Below are 23,623 nucleotides of genomic sequence, written 5' to 3'. Positions count from 1 at the left end.
CCATGCAGATCTTTCATGCCGTCATTTTACTTTAGTCATGACAGCTTCATCCAGCAAAAAGCGTAACCTTCATAAGGCGAGATTAAAGAATTTTTAAGTGTTTGGTTGCCAACTTTTACGATTCATACTATTTGGCTAGCAAAATTTTCACCTTTTCTCCACCTTTAAAATTCTGTTACGTTCAAGCTCTTACATTCTCTTGAATACTTCAAGGCTTGTTGTATGATGAACATTTGTGAACGACACTTTGCGGCGGAAAGTTGTCTTTGGTAAAGAATTCATGAGGGTTGAAACATGCAAAATGTTTACTTCGGAATTGTACATACGTGTGATTTAAATTACGGTTCTTTAGCACACATTCTACGACTTATAAAAGCAGGTCTGCCAACACAGGGCTAAAGTTAATACGGCAATGCGCAAAGATGCAGCTACTTTCCTGGTGCATGCTTTGAATAGAAAGCGATCGATTACCTTGATGATTTTAGTAGGAGACACGCTCATTCAGATCGCTCATGTCCCTTCGATCATGTCGTATTCTCTGATACTTGACATGTTCTTCCAAAAATAACTACAGCAAACTGCTGTGGGATTTCATATATAGCAGACGGTTTCTGCTCTCAGTTAAGGACAGGGAGATCGGAGATCATCTATGTTCATTGTTTTCGGTGAGTTAATACACACCTTCTTATCCAATATTGCCACACAATGTCATACAATCGACTTCAGATAGTTGTCTCGTTGTTGTTTTCCTGGTTGGTTATTCTTTTCTGGGAACCGTTTATATTGACTCCAATACCATGTTTTGATGAGAAGACAAATACGATGGTTATATTTTATCTAATGGTCATGCAAACTGGCTATTTAAACTCTAAATATCTTTTAAACTGTTTCTGTTACAGTACCATATGCAATATGTTAGGCATTTGTGTAACCGAGTTGATTGCTAAACCCAACAAACAGAAAAACACTTAGTGTAGAATCATCGGGGCAAAGGAAACGTCTGGATGTTTTGAAAAACTGTAGTCATAGCTGGTAAAATGCATTAATAGTTACAATAAACAGAAAGCAGGCAAAGTTAAGGAATCTGTTATACATGGTTGAGCCAATTTCGCTGTTTCCATTGTTTCTTATGCTGTGGAAATGTATCTTTCTGGTGACCCAATCTAAGTACACTTTGAAACGTAGCGGATGACTTTGCACCATTTTAGGTACAAATAAAATAAAGTAAGTTTCGTACCATCCTCATATCCTCTTGGGGAGTCACTTGCGGAAAGCATACATGTATATTACGGCCTAAGTCACCTAATCGAAACTATCTCTTATGATCTACAGATCGTGTAGAGTTCGTGATAGCAAGATGAAAATCACCGTATCGTGCATCCTAGTTTTTATCATATCTTCTGCTGCTGTTGTTCGTGCCCAGCATCGCGAGGTAAGGACGTGTGCTCTGAGTCTGGTTACGAACTATGAGAATGGTGTCATCAACATGGAGATTACGCCAAATCAGCCGTGTCCCAGTAACCCTGGCAGGTTTTTCAAGAACAAGTTCGTAGATCCACCGAGTAGTACAACTGATTATTATCTGACCAGCAGCAATGCCGATGGAAAACTCCGTGCAGTGTTAGTACCAAAGGATACAGTGGATACTGTGGAACTCGTAAGTGTCCAATGGCGTTAGTTTATGTTTACAATGTACCAATTTATACTAAGAGGAATTAGTTGGAGGTAGGGACATCAGCTTTGTACTAGAACCCACACATTTCCAATGGGTCAGGAATTTTGATTTTTTGAACTGTCTTTATTCTTCATTGTACATATTCGTAAAATATTGACTTTACAAAATAAAGTATAATGTAAGGAGGCTAACAAGAATTTCGTCCCTAGTATAGTATAATTTTGTGTTTGCACACGGTGAAAAGAACAATTCCGTACTGACGGTGCTACATATACTTCAAAATAACGAACACAAAAACGTTATCAGTGCTAAATTTATTTATCTTTTAAAATGTCATGACTGCGCAGACATTGTCGGACATTGGTCTGTCTTGTACGTGTCGCCCCATATATCGTTTGGTTTTGTATGTAACAATTGATGTTATGTTCCAAAATTGTGTTTCAACTTAAGCTTGTGTCATTGATACGAATAGCTTTGTTCAAAGTTGATACATTCTCAAGGTAAGTCAATGGCTGAACAAAATCCTAATATATCAGTCTTTTCGTTCAGGGTGAGAAGATATCGGACGAATCCCTAGAATGTAAGCGTTGTCGAGAGTATAAATATGAAGACATTGACGATGCTATGAAGTACTACTGTTACCCCGTCGAGGTGAGCGATACGAGTTTTCATTGCTGGACCAAATGTGAGTCTGACACAAAATTATTCAAAATGCAAATTGTTACTGAAATCTTCTTGCAGCAACATATAACAATACGTTAACTTGACGCAATGGTCTTTGCCATTATTTTAATAAATTTGTAGGGAGGAAATAACAGACCTACCGATATAATTGCTGTCTTGCATTTACCTGAAACAGTCAGAGCTTGGGCACTATCAATTCAAATAGCATTTCCGGAGCATAAAGTAAAACAGACTTAATGTGACATCAACGTCGACCTTTATATAATTGCAATAGGAGTGAATCTTTATTAAAAGAAATATACCCAATGATCTCACCCTCTTGATTTTCCACGCTCTGGTCTGTAGAATAGCTGTGCTTTTATCCCACAGCGTACGAAATACCAATGCGATACTACTGTCTTGATTTCTATATAGCTGACAATTCTCACCGTAGTAGTGTTAACTATCGCATTACACTACATCATTACCTGACGTCCACTGTGTTTGCTATGTAGAAATGTCCGTCCAGGATTTCTGACGGGGTATACTGGAATCCTGCCGTTGGTGTCGCTTTCACAAGACCAAGCCGACGTTGTTTTTATGACGTGTGTGGAGAAACTGACATCTACTACTGTAAAGAATCTGAAGACTAACCTGAGGGCAACAGCCCTGAGAAGACTCACATCATTACAGTCCAGTCAGATATTATACGATTATGACATTCCTACGGCCAGCTTTTGACTGTATTGCTTGTTCGCATGAGATATTTAAATTTTGAATGGAAATATTCTATGATTGACGTGTAAACTTGTATTATATTGTTATTAAAGAGCATCATGAATATACTTTCTGACCATTTGTCTTTTTCACTCATTAATGGAAAGCAAGTCATCGTCGTATCCTTACTAAATATCAAAACATTTAGTTTCCAGAATTCTCCAGAAGTACTGATAGGTAAACTATGAAAGCTGCAAGTTTTTCTGAATCATTCTTAGATGACAAGCTAATTATTGAGATATGTGTCTACCGATTCAATCGATGCTTTGTAGGAAATGACGCTCCAATTCAACGTGCTTTATTAATATATAGGCCTAATGAGTCATCGTCAACTATCTACATCCGATGGTTTATTTTATTAGTGCAGCTTGACAATTAAAATAAGTACATATATATGTGATACGCACACTTATCATTTCAATGTTCAAATACATTCGCAGTATGACTGAAATAATGACAGTGTCACCCAGCTGCCTTGATCTATTGGCATTACCTCAGAAACTTCTAAGGCTAGGCATTTGGTTTTGTAAGACATTGACTGGTATGGGACAAAAGTATTTCGAACAATTTTTAGATGACCTTGCCTGACCTTTGACCTACTTTCATATGTCTCCACAACCGTATAAATTAAAGGTTTGGTTTAAGGTAGATCGCGCCTCGGGGACAGACATTCGGACTCTCAAACTTTTACAATTCTCTTCTGATATACCACATGTGGGGGTTCATTTAGAGCTCTTGGTGAAAGAAAACTTTTCACCGGCTTAGTTTTTCGAAATTCGAAATTTTTATTTTTCTCCATAGAGTTAACACAGGGATGGCGGCCATTTTGAATTTCTAATATCGGTAAATCTTGGGTAATTTGTTTCTCTAGTACCAAAATTTGCACGGTGACCCCCTATTTTTATTCTTGATTTTGAAAGAAAATGATTGAAAGATTCCTTAAGGAAAGTTAGAGCAAAAGTTTAAGTCTTTCACTTTCGAGGTGCATACTACCTTAAGTCAATATTGGACCACATTTTTCCCCCAAAATTTTGCGATGACCTTTGGCGACCTTTGACCTACGTTTGCAGATATCAGCAACAGCAACATAAAGTGCAGCTGAGGTGCGTTGTTTCTTTATCATTGGCATACCTCAGTAATTTCATCAAGTTCATACCTATATAAAACTTACCAATAGGGAGAGTTTCCTGCCGGACTAGGGCTAGTATAGGGTCTGAATATGACGTCATAAATTTTGGGATGACCTTTGTATTTCAGCGACTACAACTTTCACGCTCGTACAATTTCTTTCCCTTTGTTGACGAGACATGCCACTTATTGTTATGCTGCAAGCACTGCTTTGCTCTTCTGCTGCCACCTGCTTTGGGATTGCGGCCCCGTCAACGCTGCTAGTACAACTTTAGGCCTAGAGGGCCGACATTTTAGTTCTTGAACGATGTTTGTATGTTGTTGTATATTTTTGATCAAGTTCTCTGCATCTTTGGCAAGTTTGGTTGTGCTTTTATATAATTCATTGAAGGCTGTTAATTATTACGTTTGGCACCGTTACGACATATTACTAACACTGCCAAATTGTTTGTTAACTTCAAACACCAGTTTGAACAGTGTCCGGGTTGCCGATGTTTTGTTTTGAAAAGATAAATTTATTCCAACACTATAGCAAATAAAACAAATCAACATAACTGTGAATGCGTTCAAATTACAATGTAACTTGTCTGAAAAAAACCCAAATAATTTGCTGTTTAATTACAAAGATCATCATATGAATGCATTCAGGATGCATTCTTCTCCTTCAAGTCTTACAAGGCTTGAAAACTTTGCGATAAAATCCTCAGCTTTGTTCATCATCTTATAAGTGAAATATAATGTATTCATCCATGAGGAAAGATAACATTTTAATTGCATAACATAGGATTGAAGGGAAACTTTAATCCCATCAAGAGTAACTGAATTTCGAATATTCCAAACTGTGTATTTTACAAAGGAAGTAATACAGTAAATAATGTCAGATGTTGCGTTATTATCATTTTCGATTCCTGCAATTGCTAATCTTTTGATATTGATATTTTATCAAAGTTGTGTTTTCTGACAAAGAAAGAAATACATTTCTGCCAGATTTCTTTTACATATTTACACTCAAATAAGATGTGTTCAAGTGTTTCTTCTTGGCCACAAATATGGCATTTCGATCCCATCACTTAAATTGAAAATTTTGGCCAAGCTTCCTGTGACTAGGCCTCTATGGAAAATCTTTCAATTTAAATCATTTACTGAGTTCCTTTTGAATTAAGACGGCTGAATAAAGTAGCTTTGTAGCTGTCATTGAGACTATAGATTCTCAGCCCATTTTTGACCAATCTGACTTTCGACTGCATGCCATTTCTTATCAACTAATTTCCAATTAAGTGACTGGGTTTTGACATCGCTTTTTACAAACCATAATCTCTAAGTCTAAAATATCATAGTTCACTTCGTTTTGGATGTTTGAAGTGATGATTTGTTTCCAGGAATCTGGAATAGCACTGAGGAGTGTTTCATACTCTGTCTTAATTTCCTCTTGCACATGTCTATTTGTACCTCCTCTGATTTTTGCAATTATTTCCCATTGTTGAAGCCAGTCTTCTCTGTTATCATTCCAGATGTCCTTAAACCTTAAAATTCTACTTTTTGACCACTTTTCATAAAGAGGACACTTCCCTCCATTCCTTTTTTTTTAGTCCATCATCCAACAGGCGTGAGCCCATTCCACTGAAGATGAGGTAATAACCCACTAACCCCCAATGGAGCACTGAAGAGTAAAGTGCCTTGCTCAAGGGCACAACACCGTGCTGGAGTCTCGAACTCACCGTTCTCCGACAGTGAGTCCGTTACTCTGGACCTACCGGGTCTTGAACCGGGTCTCGAACTCACCACCTCTGACAGTGAATCCGTTACCCTAACCACTGGGCCACGGTGCCCCCATTCCATAATCTGGCGCATATATTTGGCGCCCTCATGCGGTGCATTGGTATAGACCTTTCATTTACAGAAATACCGGAAGTGGCAACAAGGCAAATACGGGTGTAAGCATCTACCGGCATCGGAACATAGCTCCGCAGCATAACCCGGCCATTTATGCACTGTGACAGTGCACAGTGTGCACAACAGAACTGGAGGCACTTGAATATGAAGGTGAGTTGTAGTTTTGTATCACAGTCGGTTGGAGAGCTATTCAGCGTAGCTCTCCAAACGACTGTGTTTTGTATTGACTCGAGCATGAGGTTGTACACACGAGACACCTCAGCATCGAATGATCGATGTACTGACATGATTAATCATGGAGCTAGCAGTCTCTTTTTAACATCCATGATACTGGCTACCGCCGGTATGTGTTCTACCAACGCTAATCTATAATTTACAGTATCTTGGAGGTTTTACCTTGGATTTTTGGTTGGATCTGATACAGTAACCCACAGGCGCTCGCGGGTTGGGTAGTCTGCTTGATCGATAGATCGTCTGCTCGATCAATGCCGATCTCGTACTCAGTGCTGCTGTTAGCTGCAAAATTGTAGCTCTACGGTGAGGCGGTCGGTGAGTTTTGGTTTTTGCGACCTCGCTCACCAGTAGAGCTACAATGCCGAAGGCCCTGTAGCATACAAAATAAGCGCGCCACACATGGCGTGGCATTTTCATGTAAAATCCCACATATTTACTGCATTTTGTCGTACCGATTTATCACTACTGAAGACTAAACACTATACTAGATTACTACACTAACCTTGTCGTTTATGGGGTTTGGTATTAGCACAGACACGTCGATGGCGTTCCATAAACATCGACCGTGTTTCTGGGAGCCTAGCCGCCATTACCGGAAGTTGGTAATGGCGGCTCCAAGAATGTTTTTGGAACGCGATCGACGTATTTGAACAAATACCAAACCCCATACACGACAAGGTTAGTGTAGTATAGTGTTTAATCTTCAGTAGTGATAAATCAGTATGACCAAATGTAGTAAATATGTGGGATTTTACATGACAATGCCGCGCCATGTGTGGCGCGCTTATTTTGTATGCTACAGGGCCTTCGGCATTGTAGCTCTACTGGTGAGCGATGTCCCAAAAACCAAAACTTACCGACCGCCTCACCGTAGAGCTACAATTTTGCAGCTATGCTGCTGTGCACTCTAACGAAATATAGCGCAAAGCAGCGGCGCAGGTACATGATCACTGTTCGAGTAGACTGCCCAGCTCGTAAGCACCTGTGGGTCTTCCTCAGCAAGCTCAATGATCCAAACCAAACAAATTATATGATAGGAAATCTGGAGTGCATGTATAGTACAGGATAACGGTAGAGATGATGATGTTATACTTGATGGTTGGTGCCACACATAAACTAACGGCGCCTCTCTGAATCCTATGTAAATCACAGCACACAGGCTCTGAAAATATTGCCTAGATAAGCTATCCATGGTGAGGAATGTTTGGTGTGTATCTGTAATGTAGAGAGCCAATCTGATTAAAATTAGATGCAGAGTACAACTACGTCTATACCTAGGTGGTAGTCTCGTGCTGTCAGTCTCACTATATCTGACCGATTCCCATAGAAGGTCGCATTCAAATCTCACGCTCTGGCTAGAACAGCCGACCCCATAGTATCAGCAGGTACCTTACAGAGAACAATAGGTATGACTCGTGAGCATGAGAATAAAAATGGCATTGAAGTGCTAAGCCATCCATCCACCCAGTTGGAAACTGAGACAACTAATGAAGAGTTGCAGTTGGACCTGACATAAGTTTTTATGGTTTGATATGTTAAAGAAACATATACAAACTGATAGGTTTCTGAATTGTAGACTGAAATTTGAAAGTGCGTAGTGTTGTGTAATTGTCACTGCAGATTTGAACAACAATCAGATGTTTAAATGGATAAAAACAAGAGAACCGACATTGCATTGACAAACTCGACCTTGTGATCGAAGTTGACCCATCTGAGACTCTGTGATTACATGTATATAGCAGAAGTTAGAATGTTTCCTCCAGTGTTATCGATGTAACAGGCATTCTGATTGGCAGCTTCAGCGCAATATTTGAACGCGACCTTCTATGGGAACTTGGTCAGATATATTGAGAGGTGACAGCAAGAGAACACCATGTAAGTATAGACATCATCATCCTCTACATCTGATTTTAATCAGATTGTATAGGGAGCTAGCTTAGTGATACTAATAAAAAACCATCACCGAGCCTAGCCAGCCTATAGTGCCAATTCACACAGAACGCTAGGCCTTGCCTCGCATAGCTTGGAAATGTTTTGAGAGCTGACATTTGAATCAGATAGCATTCACCTGACACTTTATATCAGCTGTGACTGGAATGTATGTCAAATCCACAGAATAAACCAAACTTTGACAAACACATTATACAGACTCTGATTATAACTTTGTGACTGAATGATTTTAAAGCCATGTTTGAAATATCAATGACATATCATCTGCAGCTTTACAAGCTTCAATAAAAGCTGTGCACCAGGTCTAATTTGAGCTACGGATGACGATACGATACAATACAATAAATGATGTATATAGCGCCTAGTATCCATCAGTAATGTTCCCTGGCGCTTTACACTAGGTCACAGGTATGTTCTCTTGAAGAAATGAATCTAAGATTAGATCTGAAGGTGCAAATGTCCGGAGCTGATCAAATATGAGCTGGTAGTTTGTTCCATAGAAATGATGAGGAATAGGAGAAGGATCTGTCACTGTATCATAATTAACCGAGTTTAAGGAACTCTAAGTTTGGTTTGTAGACTTGATCTGAGAGATCTGCTAGGGGTGTTGACTTCAATGAGTTCAGCCAGGTATGAAGGAGCCAGTCCATGTATTGATGACAATAGCATTGAATTCTTAATAATTCAGGTTAGGTAGAGAAGTTTTGCACACTTCAGCTTTAATGGCAGTGCAAACACACAGCTGTTGTACTTTCACCAGGTCACAGAGTTTCAAGTTCCTCTTTCCCATTTCAGTGTGGTGACTGTGACGATATGCATGGCTGAGAATTGCAAACCAGAAGACACCAGTGGCAAAGATGAGCCTGGTCAGTGCAGTGGTAGCAAAGTCAGAGATTGTCAAGAATCTACACATGAAGAACACCAAATAATGCCTGCAGTGTCTCTTGTAAGTCATACTCGTCACTGTATATTAATCCATAAACGTTCTCATACTGTTGCATTATTTTGTGAATGGAAATGAGTTTGTGAATGATTCATACTCATGTTTACTGATGCTTGAACAGTTATTGCAATTTCTAGTGTTTCCATATAATTTAAAAATACACCGGCCTTCAAACTGGTATCAACTCAATGTTGTGGAACTGCTAACTAGTACAGGTATTTAGTAATTGAAGATTGGCCACATTTATGATTTAATCTCCTGATATTGTGATAATGTAACACATCAAATATTAATAGAAAATGGCAACTTCAGTTTAAAATTATGCTCTTAACCATGAATAAATGGACATTCATAAATTTTATCATGTATATGAAAAAGAGAAATTTTTATGGTTCTCAATATAATCAAAAACTCATATTTTTTTGTAGATTGTGTTGTCATCACACTATCTTGTTTATTGGATGTATTATGCATCAGGCAGTCTGTTTTGTCATTGTAATGATATCTCGTTCTTCATGATTCATCTGTGTGTATAACTTACATCTGTTCCAGTATGGGCTGTTAATGTTCTTGACTTGACACCAGGAGACAAGAAACTTTGGTGTGCCTGTGGACTGAGCAAGAAGCAGCCATGGTGTGATGGTAGGTTACAAAAAGAAAGCCACGTTTCAGGAAATATCATGACAGATAGAGAGGGATCCTAGTCAAAGTAATACTGAAATATAGCTACATGATTATACAAATTTGTCTGTGATTTCAGTAATTTCTCTGGTCGATCATTCAATGTGCAAGTATGTGATGTGAATGAATGTGACACAGGGGTGTTATACTTTGGCATAGCTACTGGTTGCGGTCCACTTTTCTGGAATGACAGTAATTATCGTATGGTGATACTGAACAGATTCCATTCTGTTGTATTTGCCATGAGCTGTTGTTGTGCCCGTCAAAGTCAACTAGCCTTTCTGATAAAGTGTCTTCTTAAGTTACAGATTATCATAACTTTGTATGAACAGTGTAATTTTGATTTTCAGGAAATATCTTTGTAATGGCCATATACCAACTCATGAAATATAACGAATTTGAAGCACGATGATGTAGCACTTTGAGAACTGAACATGGACTATTAAAGTTCATTTGTACTTTTTCAGGGTCTCATGTTGGAACTGGATTCAAACCTTTGAAGTGGGAAGTTCCTGCAAAACCTCAGCGGTTGTATCAGTTGTGTGCGTGCAAGTACACCCAACATCCTCCGTACTGTGATGCCACGCACACAAATCTACCCATGAAAGTCATTCATAGACAGAAGAATTGCAAAGACAGGGATAAACACCCAGAATGTTGTAAAATTTGTACTCAGTGTGGTTGGGTACCAGACTTCTAGATTTGAAAAGTATACATGTAAATTATTATATGCATCACAGATGAAATGTCACATGACATAGGATTCACAGCAACTTGTTGATGATGCAATTGGCCATATTGTCACCATTCCAAGAACTGACAAGACTATTTGCAACTTCAGGGCAACTTTGAAATGTAAAAATAAAGTGTACAATTTTTCATGTAATTGAGCCGTTGCATTGTAAATGTCATCCTCTATGATTGACATAAGGATTCCTGCGTTCACACAATTGTGACTGAGAAATTGATGAACAAAGACAATAATTGGGTGGGGAGGAGTGAAGAGTTTGTGTGTATTGTGGAAATTCCGCATATGATTTTCATATTATCATAGTGTGAAATGTCAAATGGTGAATGGTTCGAACAAAATTCATCTTGTTTGTACCCAACACAAAATAACAAGGGGATTGTGTATGTGTTTTATTGAACAAGAGCAAGGACCAGTAATAAAGTTCCTTTCAGATGTTATTGTCAGAGTTTTTGTATCTTTACATGGAAGAATCTTTTTTAAGGTAAAACTGTGATGGCTGATGTGTGCAACACAGAATGACGAGTCATTTTGAGTATGGTATATGAGTTCAGAAATTCTCATTTATTAACATAGTACTGCGTATATAGTTTAATAAGTGGTGCAGGCAAAACAAAATTTAGATAATGTTGTGAGAGAGTGTATGTAGTATATTGCATTTGACTGGGTTGAAGCAAAGATTAGGATTTCAGAGAGTGTTTGAGATGGATTGCTGCGGAGATTGAGCATAGACAATAACTACTACTACTGCTATGGTTTGAGAGAGGGTCTTTGAGAAAGTTTGTAATGAACCCCAAACAAAAGAAGTACATTTGGTTCATTCAAAAGAAAGCCTGTATTGCAAAGGTTCTCTATGGTTGCACTTTTTCATTTGCATCATTCATTCCTTCCATTTCCTGCTAGAGAATCACTGAGTGTGCGCTGTACTTAGTGGGACAGCAGTTGCAAGCAATACATGTATGTAAAACAAATGCCTAATTAATTCAATCTGTCAAAATGAACCATACTTTACCCTTTACCTGCCAAGTTCATACATGTATTTCACCACACAAGTCAAGTTGGTTAGAACTACTGAAGCAAAGCATGTCCAATACGGTGCATTTCAACAAAGACTTGAGGATTGGAAGGTCCTTGAAGACAGAGATACTGTAAACATGATTTTTACAGACTAAAGCTGCTATAAAATACATGTACCACGCCAATTGGGTCAACACTGCTTTTTACTGACTTGGTAGATGGGGAAGTGATACTGTCTGGCAGGAAAAGGGATAAACCATATGTATTTACCTTATAATAAACAAGTATATCCTCTTTTAGTACAAAAAATACCTTTGTAGCCAAGAGACGGTTCGCTTCCTTATGCTACAATGTTCAAGGCAAACACATTTAATATTTATCTTCAGGTAGATGGCAAACTTTATGAAAATGAAACTCTTTGAAATAGTTTATCTTGTAACTGATTTATTTACAGTAAGGCTAATATCAAATAGCATGAGAAGGTTTATGTAATCCGACTTCAGTAAGTCAACCATTCCCATGCTACACAAAACTAAAATTACAGGTAAATGCAAAATTACGATCAAGTATATGAATATTTATATATTTACAATTTCTTTTGTAGCATTTCTTTGTGTCATATCACATCATGTTTCATTGTTAATATCGCTACCAACATCCAAATAGCATGAGTAAACTATTTTGCAAAAGACAAGACTTGCTCTGAGTTATAAAATCCATCAGCAAACTATCAACATATTATTGAGTAAAGATTACAGGAACTTGCATGTTCCCACACGATATTGTCTTCAGTGAGAAATATTAATTTACTTTACATTAATTGGCTGTTTTCTTTTCAAAATTAGGTTAATACTGAGATTTTGCTGTAAAACAGATGTTTGCCTCTGGTGAAAAATCCTAGAATCAAATGATTGCTTACATTTCTCATCCAGGGAAATACTGACAATGATTTTACACAAATATACCGGTACATGTACCTGACTTTTTACTTGTTAAAGGAAAGGGATATTGGGTATGGGGGTCTGTATAGTGGTTCTGACTAAATCGTCTTCAGCTTTTCAGCACATTGGTGATGTTTTGTTGTGAAACAGAAGTATTACATTGATGTCATACACAGAAGTAGCTGCACCATCTGTGCAAAGGATTCATAGACTGTACAGGGATATATTATAACATAATAATGTATCAGAGTTTAATTGCATTGGAGCAAGCGTATACTACTGGTATATGCACTGCAAAGCAAATACTGAAAATATTATGCCATAATCTTACGTTAGTGAGCACAGGTAACTGGGAGTATTTTTTTTTGTAAGCAACTATTATTTTGTAAATGAACCCGAAACTGGTTGTCTGCAAGTGCAAGAAATAACTTTGGCATGGAAGATTTTGCAGATGATAGCTATGGCAATACTTATTATCTAAAAAGACTTTATTGAAAACAGGGCTTGTTTTGTGTTATTCTTTCACACTGTAATTGCTTCAAAAGACTTGAGCAAGAACTATCCTGTATGTACACTGGCCTTTGATACAGTATCATTGTATATGAAACCTGATTATAACAATGGGAATTTGAAATACATCATCCATGCTAAACTTCAAATGATGAAACAGCGTTCCAAGGATCGTTTTTCTGTATTTTCATTTGTAACGTATATAAACTAACAGCACCCCATGGCAGGAGATCACGAGTGTGCTAAGCTCAGTGTATTTTCAATTTGGTTGGCTGACCCTGCACGACCATACAGTAGAATATACCACAAGCCAGAGTGCATATACACCTGAGTACGGCGCACTTGCCGTGTCTTGCCATGGGGTCCTGTCACAGTATGCAATTGAGTAGTCAACAGATTCAGATTGTTGTACAGTGCTAACATGTACTGTACAGGTACCGATACATGTAGATTATTCATCAACTGTTCATGTCACATACATCTTCTCAATGTGAGATGACTCGAGATATCTCTGCAATGAGTCTCTAGCTTGACCTGGCTTGCTGAGACCTCTGACACAAATTTACAGGTCATAATGTCTTTATAATATCACCAAACTGAATTTAATATTACATTAATGACTTACTGTATATAACTGATCATATCTGAAAAGCAGCATTTCGGTTTTGTTCATATTGACAATATTTCACTAACACATGCTATTTGTGGAAACGTTTTGTCAGTCTTCATAAAAATTCCTCATGAGATTTGAAGTGAAAAATAATTGTTACAGGGACTCAAAGTATGTACAGGAAACTTCGTAGCTATTCTCTCATAAGTTTTGCAAGCTGTGCTTCTAGATCATCGTCCGTGACCTTTGACCTTGACTCTGTAGAGAGTGATCCTCTATGTGCTGAGGGCGCCTCTGCCAACTGAAATATCATGAAGATAAGTGGGTCAGTGTTTGAACATTGAAAACATATCCTGTCAACTCAAACATCTAGGTTTGCCTTGAGCTTCCCAATACATATTTCTGGGTTTTAAAGCAACTCACAGTTTCTTTCACACTCTGAAGTGAGTATTTCATTATTTTATTCATAGGTTACAAAGAGAACAAAAAAATACTGTAGATTATGAATTCTTTGAGGACTGCCATTGAGGTATTAAAAGTAGAGTACTAATTTTTTTCCCACACCTAAGAATTTTGGAAAAGGTGAAAACTTTGAAATCATGTAAAGAAAAACATGAGCGAAATAATCTCTTTATAGACTCTCACTTTGACTTTCATATCATAGAAATAATTCCTTCTCCAGTAATATAGCTATAGAAGTGTATCTGAGATGTGTTATTTTATTATTTTGCGACTTTTGAAGAGATGCATCTATGGTAGACATATTACCTTGCCAGAGACTTCAATGCCAATTTCATCTAACACCTGATTGACAATGGCCTCCTCCTCTTCTTCATCACCGGATTCTGTTAGGATGTCGTCTAGCGTGTCATTTACTGCAAAAAAAAACGAGAATGAGACAAAATCAGAAAACTGTTCTCTGTGCACTTTATCCTTTTATACTTGGATGATATAACTCTCATAATTAAGTGCTTAAAATATCTGGTTCAACATTGCACAACATATCTGCATCCTAACCACCAAAACAACAATAAGAATTAAGCCATACACTTGCTGTCATATTTAGCTTTGATCCAGCATTAACAGTAATGTTACTGAACATATTTGTCCCTAACCACTGAGTCATAACAATAAACGTTGGTTGTACTGATGCAAGATTAGTCATACTCACTCATTTCTTCTGTCATTCCCATCTTGGTAGATTCTTTTTCAAATTCTTGCATAGTGTGCATGACTTTCTTGGGATCCATCTGTTTGTTCATCGATCCCATCACCTGTACAACATGGTATAGAAAATCAAAGTCTTTAGTAGAATACATTAGCTCCATTAGTTCAAAGCTCACAATACCGGTATGGCATCATGATACAGTGAAACATGTGAAAATATGTGTATAGCTGTCATCAATAGATCGAGGAACAGTGACCACTGCCTGGTATATGTGGAAGTGGCCTTTATACAGCAGGGTTGATGTGGCATTGCTTTTCAGCTAGGTGATTGCTGAATGGTTGATATGGACAACTGCCAGCAAATTATGCTAAATTTCATCATATTTCACTTCTAGCATAATTTTCACATACATGTAGCCTATCTCTATCAATATTACAAATCATTCAGTCGGGTTTGTTGAACACTATACACTGGTACAGCATTGCTCCAAAATCACAGCATTGAGAGATTGTTGTGTACCTCATAAGAGAGATCACTGGTCTGTAGATGGTCTGTGTTATGAAAAATATTGCAGGACAGCTTCAATAGACTACTATGAAAGGTGACTTCTCTGTAAGGGGACCACTAAGACCAGATTGTCCGCACTACATGTACTGTAAAACCTGTCTTAGTGGTCACTCTTACAGATTGTCACCTCTCTATAGTGGTCACTTTGCGACTGTCCTGTAACATTTTACATTTTAAAGGTCCTCTACAGAACAGCCTCCTCTCTTACGTGGTTAGTGGCCATATGTACCGTAATTGCTCCACTTTGGTTCAAAACCTGCAACTTTGATCCCCATTTCTTTAACAGATAGTTTCTATTATGGTGATATAATTATCTATTGTTTTCACGTGGCTGTGCAGTTGTGAAAATTGTTTAGTGAGACTTGCTACATTTACAGTGTAAACAGGTCGCTGATGTGTGACATTCAAAAACTTCCAATCTCTTTCTTCCAGAGATGGGCTTGAGTGTATGTTAACTAAATGGATGCTATGATCAGCAGTGACATGTAAATGTACCATTGTGGTGTCACTATGCAAAATGTGTATTTTAAACACAAAAGAGCATAACAAACTGTTGCTCATACCTTGGTCGTATTGCCCATTGCCTCGGCCATTTTCACATTAGAATGCATTGCCTGTAATACAAACATGTTCAGGAAAAACATCAGAAAAGGAGTATATTCATATAGACTGCTGTCTATAATGGTTTGCCTTCTATTTTTGTCAGTGTAACAATTAATTTGAAATGCACACATATTAAAGTTAGTACCTCAAAATTTAACTACCATTGACATGTGACATAGCACAAATGTGATATGTTCTCATATAAAATGAAAAATTATAAACAAAGATATAGAAAGAGCTGCTGTGCAAAACAGCACACATTACGATATTTTAAAACTAGTCCATCAATGTAGATTTTACATTTATTGGACTCTGAAGTTCTATTTTACTATTAAATACCGGTACTGTGAATCTCAACAATCCTGGAACAATCATTTTCATATTGACAAATGTGATACATGCTGTAATACCACTCACCTTTGTTTGTGCGTTTATTGAAGAGACCTTGGAACCCACTGCATAACTTTTGGTTCTTTGTTTCCTAAGATTCACTAACTGCTTAGCTAATACGGTGGCAGCCTGCAAGGTAATCGGAAATCAGGGGTGATTCAGGATAACCACACAAAACATGTGACTCATACACATGTACAGATGTGAACAGAAGCGAAATATGGAGGCAATTTGAACATCAACAACAGGTCAATGCTAAGAGTTCAGAGTTCAATTGTGACAGAAAAAGACATCTTTACAGTTTCATTAGCGGTGCCTTTTGATGTAATTGTTATCATTTATCATTTTCTTCTTTTACTATAGTCCAATGGTTTCCTGTTCCACCTGATAATCATGTTAAAATGCGTAATGTGCAACTTGTCAACACAGCCTGTATGTGTGTACAGTTCGATGCTATTGTCAAAAAGTCATTGTCAATGGCATAGTCCCCACTTTGATGATTTTGGAAACAATTGATGAAAGTGATGGTTGTCTTGGATTGTAACTTTACAAAACAAATTGATGTACATATGACGTAGGGAACAATCCTTATACCAAGTTTGAAAGACATGCTCCAGGCATCTCTGAGAAATTTGCATGAATGGACGCATGCATGGACCTTATCTACGGTATGCCCCCCCTGGACTTTGTCCGTAGGGATTAAATTATGAACTTTTTATTCCTGACTAGAATGAATTTCTTACCAATATCAATTGCATAATTTAGTTACAGGGTATGTGTTGTTTGGAAGACTCATATTTTGTATTTCTGCAGACTTAAAGGAACTGAAGAAAATTTACTTTTTTCTAGAGCAAAAACAATGAACAATTTTAGCAAAAGTTACTGTAATTGTATTTTTAAATAAGGTTAGTGAATGGATGGTGCAAAAGCCCTTATATATCTTAGTCTGATTTCAAAATATCCTCTTGACAATTTTAATGTTCAAATGACTCACTGTCAAGTGTGGTCCCTTTGACTAAGGAACGCTCACATTATTTACATGTACTGTTACCGTGGTACAGCTCAAGAAAATTAAAGAATAACCAGCACGGACTCAAAATTTAAATCAGAGTAGAGAGCAAATTTGATTGAGTTCATAGGTAACCACAATGCTAAATCAGTAATTCTGGGGTGTCCTGAAGTACCTAATACAAACTAGCAATCTAAATGCAGTGTTCAAAATAATCGGTGGCAATGGTGGCATTTGCCACCAAAAACTGTAAATCTGCCACCAAAATTTTTTTTGGTGGTATTTTTCTGCCACTAAATTTTGGGTCATCATGTCATCGATCCTACGGCTTGAATGAAGGAACACTGAAGGAACACGCGTTGTCGGAAAGCGGAAAAAAACTCATTAGCAAAAAAAAAAACAAACTAATTGCGACATTTGCATGAATGAAAACATAGCGTGAATCCAAACTTGTGATTGGCTAATCTCCATATCGATGACAGCAGCGTTTGTACACTTGACATGTTGTTGTTCTCTGTGATAGCCGCATAAGCAGTCATAGGGCACAAGATAAAAGCATGTTGTGACATTTTGAAAACAAAGCCAAACTGCAGCATGCGTGATTTAAATAATAATAAATACTTGCAATTCATTAGCCAGTACAGGCTCAAAAATTCCTATCGCCCGACGCCCGTTGCTAGTGAATTTTGCGATCGGGCAATTAAAATCAATATGCTTCCCGTCCGACGGGCAAGTCCACCAGTGGTTGAATTAACTAAGCTCTGGACAATTCAAGCTTGAAAACGTATTTCATTAGGTCTGTACACGTCTACAATCATTGTAAGTCCTTCAACTCTCAGAAGTGTTTTCTGAAAACCCTTGAAAATCCGCCCGACATCGCAAAATAATCGTTCTTGCTGTTGTAAAACAAAAAAAGTCGTAAAAATAGAGTTTTGCGACATGTTCTCTCCGACGACACGGAGTGAACTCACTGTTTTGTATGTGTGCCGTAAAGTGGTATGCTCTTGACAGTGGTTGCCATTCTCTTTGTGCAAGTGTATGAGTTGAATGACAGTCGATTGGCTTCACGCGATAGTGTAATTGCACCATGTGCTTTGTAAATGGATGTTAACTTATCCAAAGCCATAGATCTCGGCAATGCTTACTGTTCAACGTAAATCAACACCCAGATGAAAAAGTACAAGTTTACATCGTAGTCGAAACAGGCTCAGTCGACCAAGGAGGCCACATATTGCAGCTACGTAGTGCGTGAGATGCAGACAGTTTCAAATTACGTGACCTTGGTTTTTAGGGATCGGCTCGCACTTACAGAAAACAAATCTGCACTGAAGAGTAACGAAAACGAAACTTGAATCTGCTCTCTTGACGAATACATTTATCAATAAACTTTGAAAGACTGCTGTGCTCAGTGAGCAAACATGTAAACAGGTAAAGAGTTGCAGATGTACATGTGCGTATGCATTGGCAGATAAACACTAGCAGAGCAGTTGTTTGTGATCTCAGCTTGATAATAAAGAGCAGCAGCCAGCCATGCACATTGTAAATCACACAATCTTATTACTCTTATGCAAAGATTTTAATTTGGACTAGGTTGTGGAAAAATTCCAAATTCAAAGATGTTTTCTAAATGGCCAAAATCTACAGAAAAGACTAAAGTATTCTCACATTTCTTCTGGGACATTTCAGATTTGGTAATAGTCCTTCATTCTAACAAGATGTAGTTCTTGTTTGAATCTGTTTTTTCCCTCTTTGAATTCACTTCATATGGCCAAACTCTTGCTCTCTGTTACAAATTACTGGTACAGTTATTAGAAATTTAGGGCAAGTACTTTTTCCTCTCGGGCAAGTAAAAATGAAATTCACGTGTCCCACGGTTAGTAAGTTTGAAAATTTTTTTCGAGGCATGCAGTATGGGTTGACTTTTTGTGACGTGTACTCACCATATTTTCAAGAATTTATAAATTAGAATGAGTATGTGGCAATGACAAAATGTTGTATTATACCGATCACATAATGTGTTAAACTGCCACCAGATTTTCATAATTGCCACCAGATTTCATATCCGGTGGCAAACTTTTGCCACAAGAAATAAAAAAGTATTTCTATCCCTGTAAATGATATTGCTTTGCCATGTCTCTGAATGCAAAGTTTGTGCATTGCACTGCAATATGTAAACTGTTGACAAGAGAGGAGCAAATTAAGGTAGAATGCGCCTCGGGGACAGATATTCGAACTCTCAAATTTCTACAATTCTTTTCTAATCTACCACTTGTGGGGGCTCATTTTAAAGCTGTTGAATAAAGAAAAACTTTCATAGTCTTAGTTTTTAGAAATTCCAAAATTTTATTTTTACCCCTAAAATTAACACAGGGATGGTGGCCATTTTGAATTTCAAATATCACAAATCTTGGGTTATTTGGTTCTCTAATTCCAAAATTGCGCACGGTGACCCCCGATTTATTCTTGATTTTGAACGAGAATGGTTGAAAGATTCCTTGAGGAAAGTTTGAGCAAAAGTTTAAGTCTGTCACTTTTGAGGCACGAACTACCTTAAGAATACATGTAGTCATCACTGACCTGTTTGTTGCCTTGTTTTGCTGCTTTCTTTATTTCCATTTCCTAGTAACAATAAGATGGAACATTGTAAAACAATTACATGCAACCTTTCAGTGACAGAAAAGTTCTGCAAGTAAGAGTCCTGGTGAAAATGTTTTCAAAATGCACAAATAGACCTGCATTGAAAGCCACATCAAATACAGACATTAATATTTTCAATGTTTGTCAACAAGAAAAGTGCATTCTGTCAGATATAGGACACAATTTTGTCCATATTTGTTTTTTTTACTTTCAAGTTAATCTAAAGATTGTAAAGCATGGGTGTAATTTGCAACACAATTCAATGTCCTGGTCGCAATTCACAATTACATACAAGTTGGTATTCATCAGTGTCCCAGTGAGTGTATACTTTGATACACTGACTGTGTGAACACTGTTCAACACACATATCCATAACAAAGTTGTAACAAATTCTTTACTATTACTTCGTCAGCTTAGGCATAAAAGATATTATTTCCCTAAAATAAAATACCCTCAGGAAATAAGGTAGGTCAGTCAGGACCTTTTTTTTTAAATTTTGTATTTATTTATTCATCTATTTTTTTTTTTTGGGGGGGGGGGGGTTTAACCAATTAAAAATCTGTGAAATTTGGTAAAATCATATATGAGATTTTTTGAAAATGCATAGGGTCGGAGGACTATGAAAAGGGTAGGTCACACACACATCACTGGAAACATTTTTTTTGATTTGGCCTTACCAACAACTTCTCTTGTCTTTCAAGCTGTGCTCTGTCTCTCTCAAGATCTCTCTGTGTCCGCCTCATTTGACGATCATTCTGTCGGATCATCTCTACAAAGATAAAAATGGCACTTGTCAATAAATTTCACTGACTCTAGAATCTGGCTGTCTTCATCTACTTTAATATGTGGTAACCTGATGTATACAGTATACCAAATAGCACAACTTTCCTCAACTCCGCCCCACCTCACCTCACCCCATGCCATATTTTAGCATGAGCGTACACATAGCAAAGCTTTTCCATTTTGGTATGACAGCCATTCAAGTGTCAAATTTCGAGCAAGTCACTGACAGTAACAGCTTGACAGGTGACTGTGACAGAATTAGAAATGCTGAGGGGAGTTTGTACCTCAGACCATGGATGTAATCTTTTTTTTTTTACATCCATGCTCAGACCAATACCAAGACCAATTAATAAATACATATTGCTAGCACATCGGCTTTCGATAGGGGTCCTACTAATTACTGCCCGTGACTGCCCGAGGACTGCCCGAGAACTGCCCGAGCACTGCCCGAGGAAAAAGTGAGCCAAATTTCGCCAATTTTAACACTAGGCCAATAGGTTCAGTTTATATCATGCCCAGCCAACCAAAAATATCATTGATTTGGCGTTAACCTGATGTTTTCTCCGGCGGTTTTGGAACTCTGAAGAGGGCCCCGCTCGAAGGACATCCGCCAGCTTGATAGTGAGATCATACCATTTAGTCCGAGAGGTGGTACAATAACCTCGCCGAGTGCGTACAGCTTGATAGCCTACCACCCCTTGCACTGAATGGTATGATCTCACAATCAAGATGGGGACGTCTTTCTCGTCGAAAGCCCGGCGTCTTTCGGGTTCTAAAGCCGCTAAAGAAAACACTAAATCAATGATATTTTTGGTTAGCCAGGCATAATATAAGTTCAAGCTATTGGCTTAGTGTTAAAATTGGCGAAATTTGGCCTACTTGCTCCTCGGGCAGTCCTCGGGCAGTTCTCGGGCAGCCTCGGGCAGTTACGGGCAGTAATTAGTAGGACCGTTCGATAGACCTGAATCAGTAAAACAACGTGTATGTGATGCCTTCTTACCTCCAGATTCCACAATAATTAGAAATAATAGGCTAGGTCCGTTTCAATGTCAAGAGCTCGTGTTCAGATTGTAACAGACCCAGGTTCCCGGTAATTTGTGTCCTCTTTTCAGGTGTGCTAGTATATCTTGGTGTAGACTTGCCTTGTGGACGATGCTTTGTGTTCCCGACTATGTAACTCAGACCACCACAGCCTGGTAGTGGAGGACATGGACGATCTGCCCGGGAACACATAGAATCGTACTAGCATGTATCTACATTGGTTTAGCCACGGATGTGGTACGTCCATGGTTTAGCCATGGAGGTAACTCATTGGTTTAGCACGCCAGCTACACGAGCTATACCGTCCACAGTCTGTCGCTGTTCAAATAATTAGCAGGACAGCCAACAAAGTACGTTTTCTTGACTGCATTTCAAAACACAGACAGGACACTAAATTGCTCGGTAAATAATAACGGAACTTGATGGAGAGATGCTGGGTGAATTTGGGCAGATCTTTGTAGTACAAGATACATCTACTTACCCTTGGTTGTAGGCTTCTTTTTAAACATTTTGAATACGCTTGATCAAGCTATAACTCTGAGAGAATTCTACGATATGTACAATGTCTTGGGGTTGATCATATGCATGTGATAGGATGACGTGATGATGACTGTACACAGCTCACTGTATGCACAAATGCCCAGGAAACCCGGAAGTAAATAGAAGAGCCTCGTTTTCAGACGAGTATGACAACGCCCTCAAGTAGTCAAAGTAACAATCCATGTTTTCCTACCAGGAGTATCGATCAGTCACGACTCGGAGATAGCTGTCAGTCATCACAGTCCCTCGTGGGCTATCAGCTCTGGGACTATTCGCCCCATAGACGAGTGTACATAAGCGAGTTTCTCGCTTATGTACACTCGTCTATGGGGCCAATAGTCCCAGAGCTGAATAGCCCACGAGGGACTGTGCAGTCATTGAACAACACGTAAATCTTCAAAGAAATAACGGTATTAGAAACATTTGAGCGAGGAGAGTGTACGACTTCACGATCAGAAATAATCTCATTTTCTTCGAGATTATAACTGCATGTATTGTAAGTAGTCTGAGAGTAACAGTGAGCCGTCATATGGTCTGGGGAGAGTCGGAGAAATCGGGGGGGGGGGGGTGTCACTCAAAGAATTGAAAGCTACCTCTCAGATTGCACCATTGCACACATCAGTTTCTCAAAATTTTCAATGCGAGAGAAGGGAACCGGACAACTCCCTCGCGTGCTCCCCCTGGGGTGTTCTAACAGTTTTAATTTAATGGTAACACGTTGAAAATACCTCTCATATTGCACCAAACTGCGCCATTTGCACACAATTTCTCAAAATTGTCAACGCAATTGCAACTTATTACCCCTCTCTGACACTTTTCCATTCCGAGTCAGCCTCTTGCGTGCCCTCTACTTTCAAATTCTGTCCAGCCAGATAGTGAACACCCTGTCATGATGCCCCTGTAAATAAAAAGGTACTATATGGTTGGATACTCGAGTTACAAGAGCTTTTGTGCCTATATTTTGTTGTGGCTTTGAATTTCATTTTGTTGGTTTCACCAGGCTCTTTCGACCGTCATAACCGACAGTAATAGTAGCAGGGTACACCAGGATTTGAAATTTCTTTACTATTGCTCCATTTTTTTGAATTTTACAAATACACGTATTGATATTTAAC

At 38.3% G+C, this 23,623-nt stretch overlaps 2 protein-coding genes and 1 long non-coding RNA gene across 3 annotated transcripts; 2 read left to right on the top strand and 1 right to left on the bottom strand.

The window, feature by feature from the left end:
- Positions 1–609: 609 nt before the first annotated feature.
- On the top strand, positions 610–3,183 carry LOC139141403 (uncharacterized). The gene is made up of 4 exons (XM_070711025.1): positions 610–665; positions 1,333–1,657; positions 2,225–2,326; positions 2,854–3,183. The coding sequence occupies exons 2-4, from the start codon at positions 1,358–1,360 to the stop codon at positions 2,989–2,991; spliced, it is 540 nt and encodes a 179-aa protein (XP_070567126.1). The 5' UTR covers positions 610–665; positions 1,333–1,357; the 3' UTR covers positions 2,992–3,183.
- A 6,606-nt stretch (positions 3,184–9,789) lies between these two features.
- Positions 9,790–11,132, top strand: LOC139141904 (uncharacterized). The gene is made up of 2 exons (XR_011554269.1): positions 9,790–9,905; positions 10,412–11,132. It is a non-coding gene; the product is annotated as an uncharacterized lncRNA (long non-coding RNA).
- A 105-nt stretch (positions 11,133–11,237) lies between these two features.
- LOC139141903 (charged multivesicular body protein 2b-like) lies at positions 11,238–22,630 on the bottom strand. The gene is made up of 8 exons (XM_070711662.1): positions 22,450–22,630; positions 20,822–20,913; positions 20,085–20,126; positions 16,526–16,627; positions 16,069–16,119; positions 14,942–15,044; positions 14,539–14,645; positions 11,238–14,071 (listed from the first exon to the last, which is right to left on the bottom strand). Exons 1-8 carry the CDS (start codon positions 22,475–22,477, stop codon positions 13,964–13,966), a joined length of 633 nt encoding a protein of 210 aa, XP_070567763.1. The 5' UTR covers positions 22,478–22,630; the 3' UTR covers positions 11,238–13,963.
- Positions 22,631–23,623: the final 993 nt, after the last annotated feature.

The sequence above is a fragment of the Ptychodera flava genome, chromosome 10 (genome assembly GCF_041260155.1).
Source record: "Ptychodera flava strain L36383 chromosome 10, AS_Pfla_20210202, whole genome shotgun sequence".
Taxonomy (NCBI): Eukaryota; Metazoa; Hemichordata; class Enteropneusta; family Ptychoderidae; genus Ptychodera; species Ptychodera flava.
Note: the sequence above shows the minus strand (reverse complement) of the source record. Positions and strands in the feature narration are given on the sequence as shown.

Coding starts and splice junctions, on each gene's coding strand:
- LOC139141903 (XM_070711662.1), bottom strand. CDS start 22,477: ATGTTTAAAAAGAAGCCTACAACCAAGG. Junction 15,045..16,068: donor CAATGGGCAATACGACCAAG/GTATGAGCAACA, acceptor CATGTTGTACAG/GTGATGGGATCGATGAACAA. Junction 14,646..14,941: donor GGGAATGACAGAAGAAATGA/GTGAGTATGACT, acceptor TTTTTTTTGCAG/TAAATGACACGCTAGACGAC.
- LOC139141403 (XM_070711025.1), top strand. CDS start 1,358: ATGAAAATCACCGTATCGTGCATCCTAGTTTTTATCATATCTTCTGCT. Junction 1,658..2,224: donor CAGTGGATACTGTGGAACTC/GTAAGTGTCCAA, acceptor CTTTTCGTTCAG/GGTGAGAAGATATCGGACGA. Junction 2,327..2,853: donor ACTACTGTTACCCCGTCGAG/GTGAGCGATACG, acceptor TTTGCTATGTAG/AAATGTCCGTCCAGGATTTC.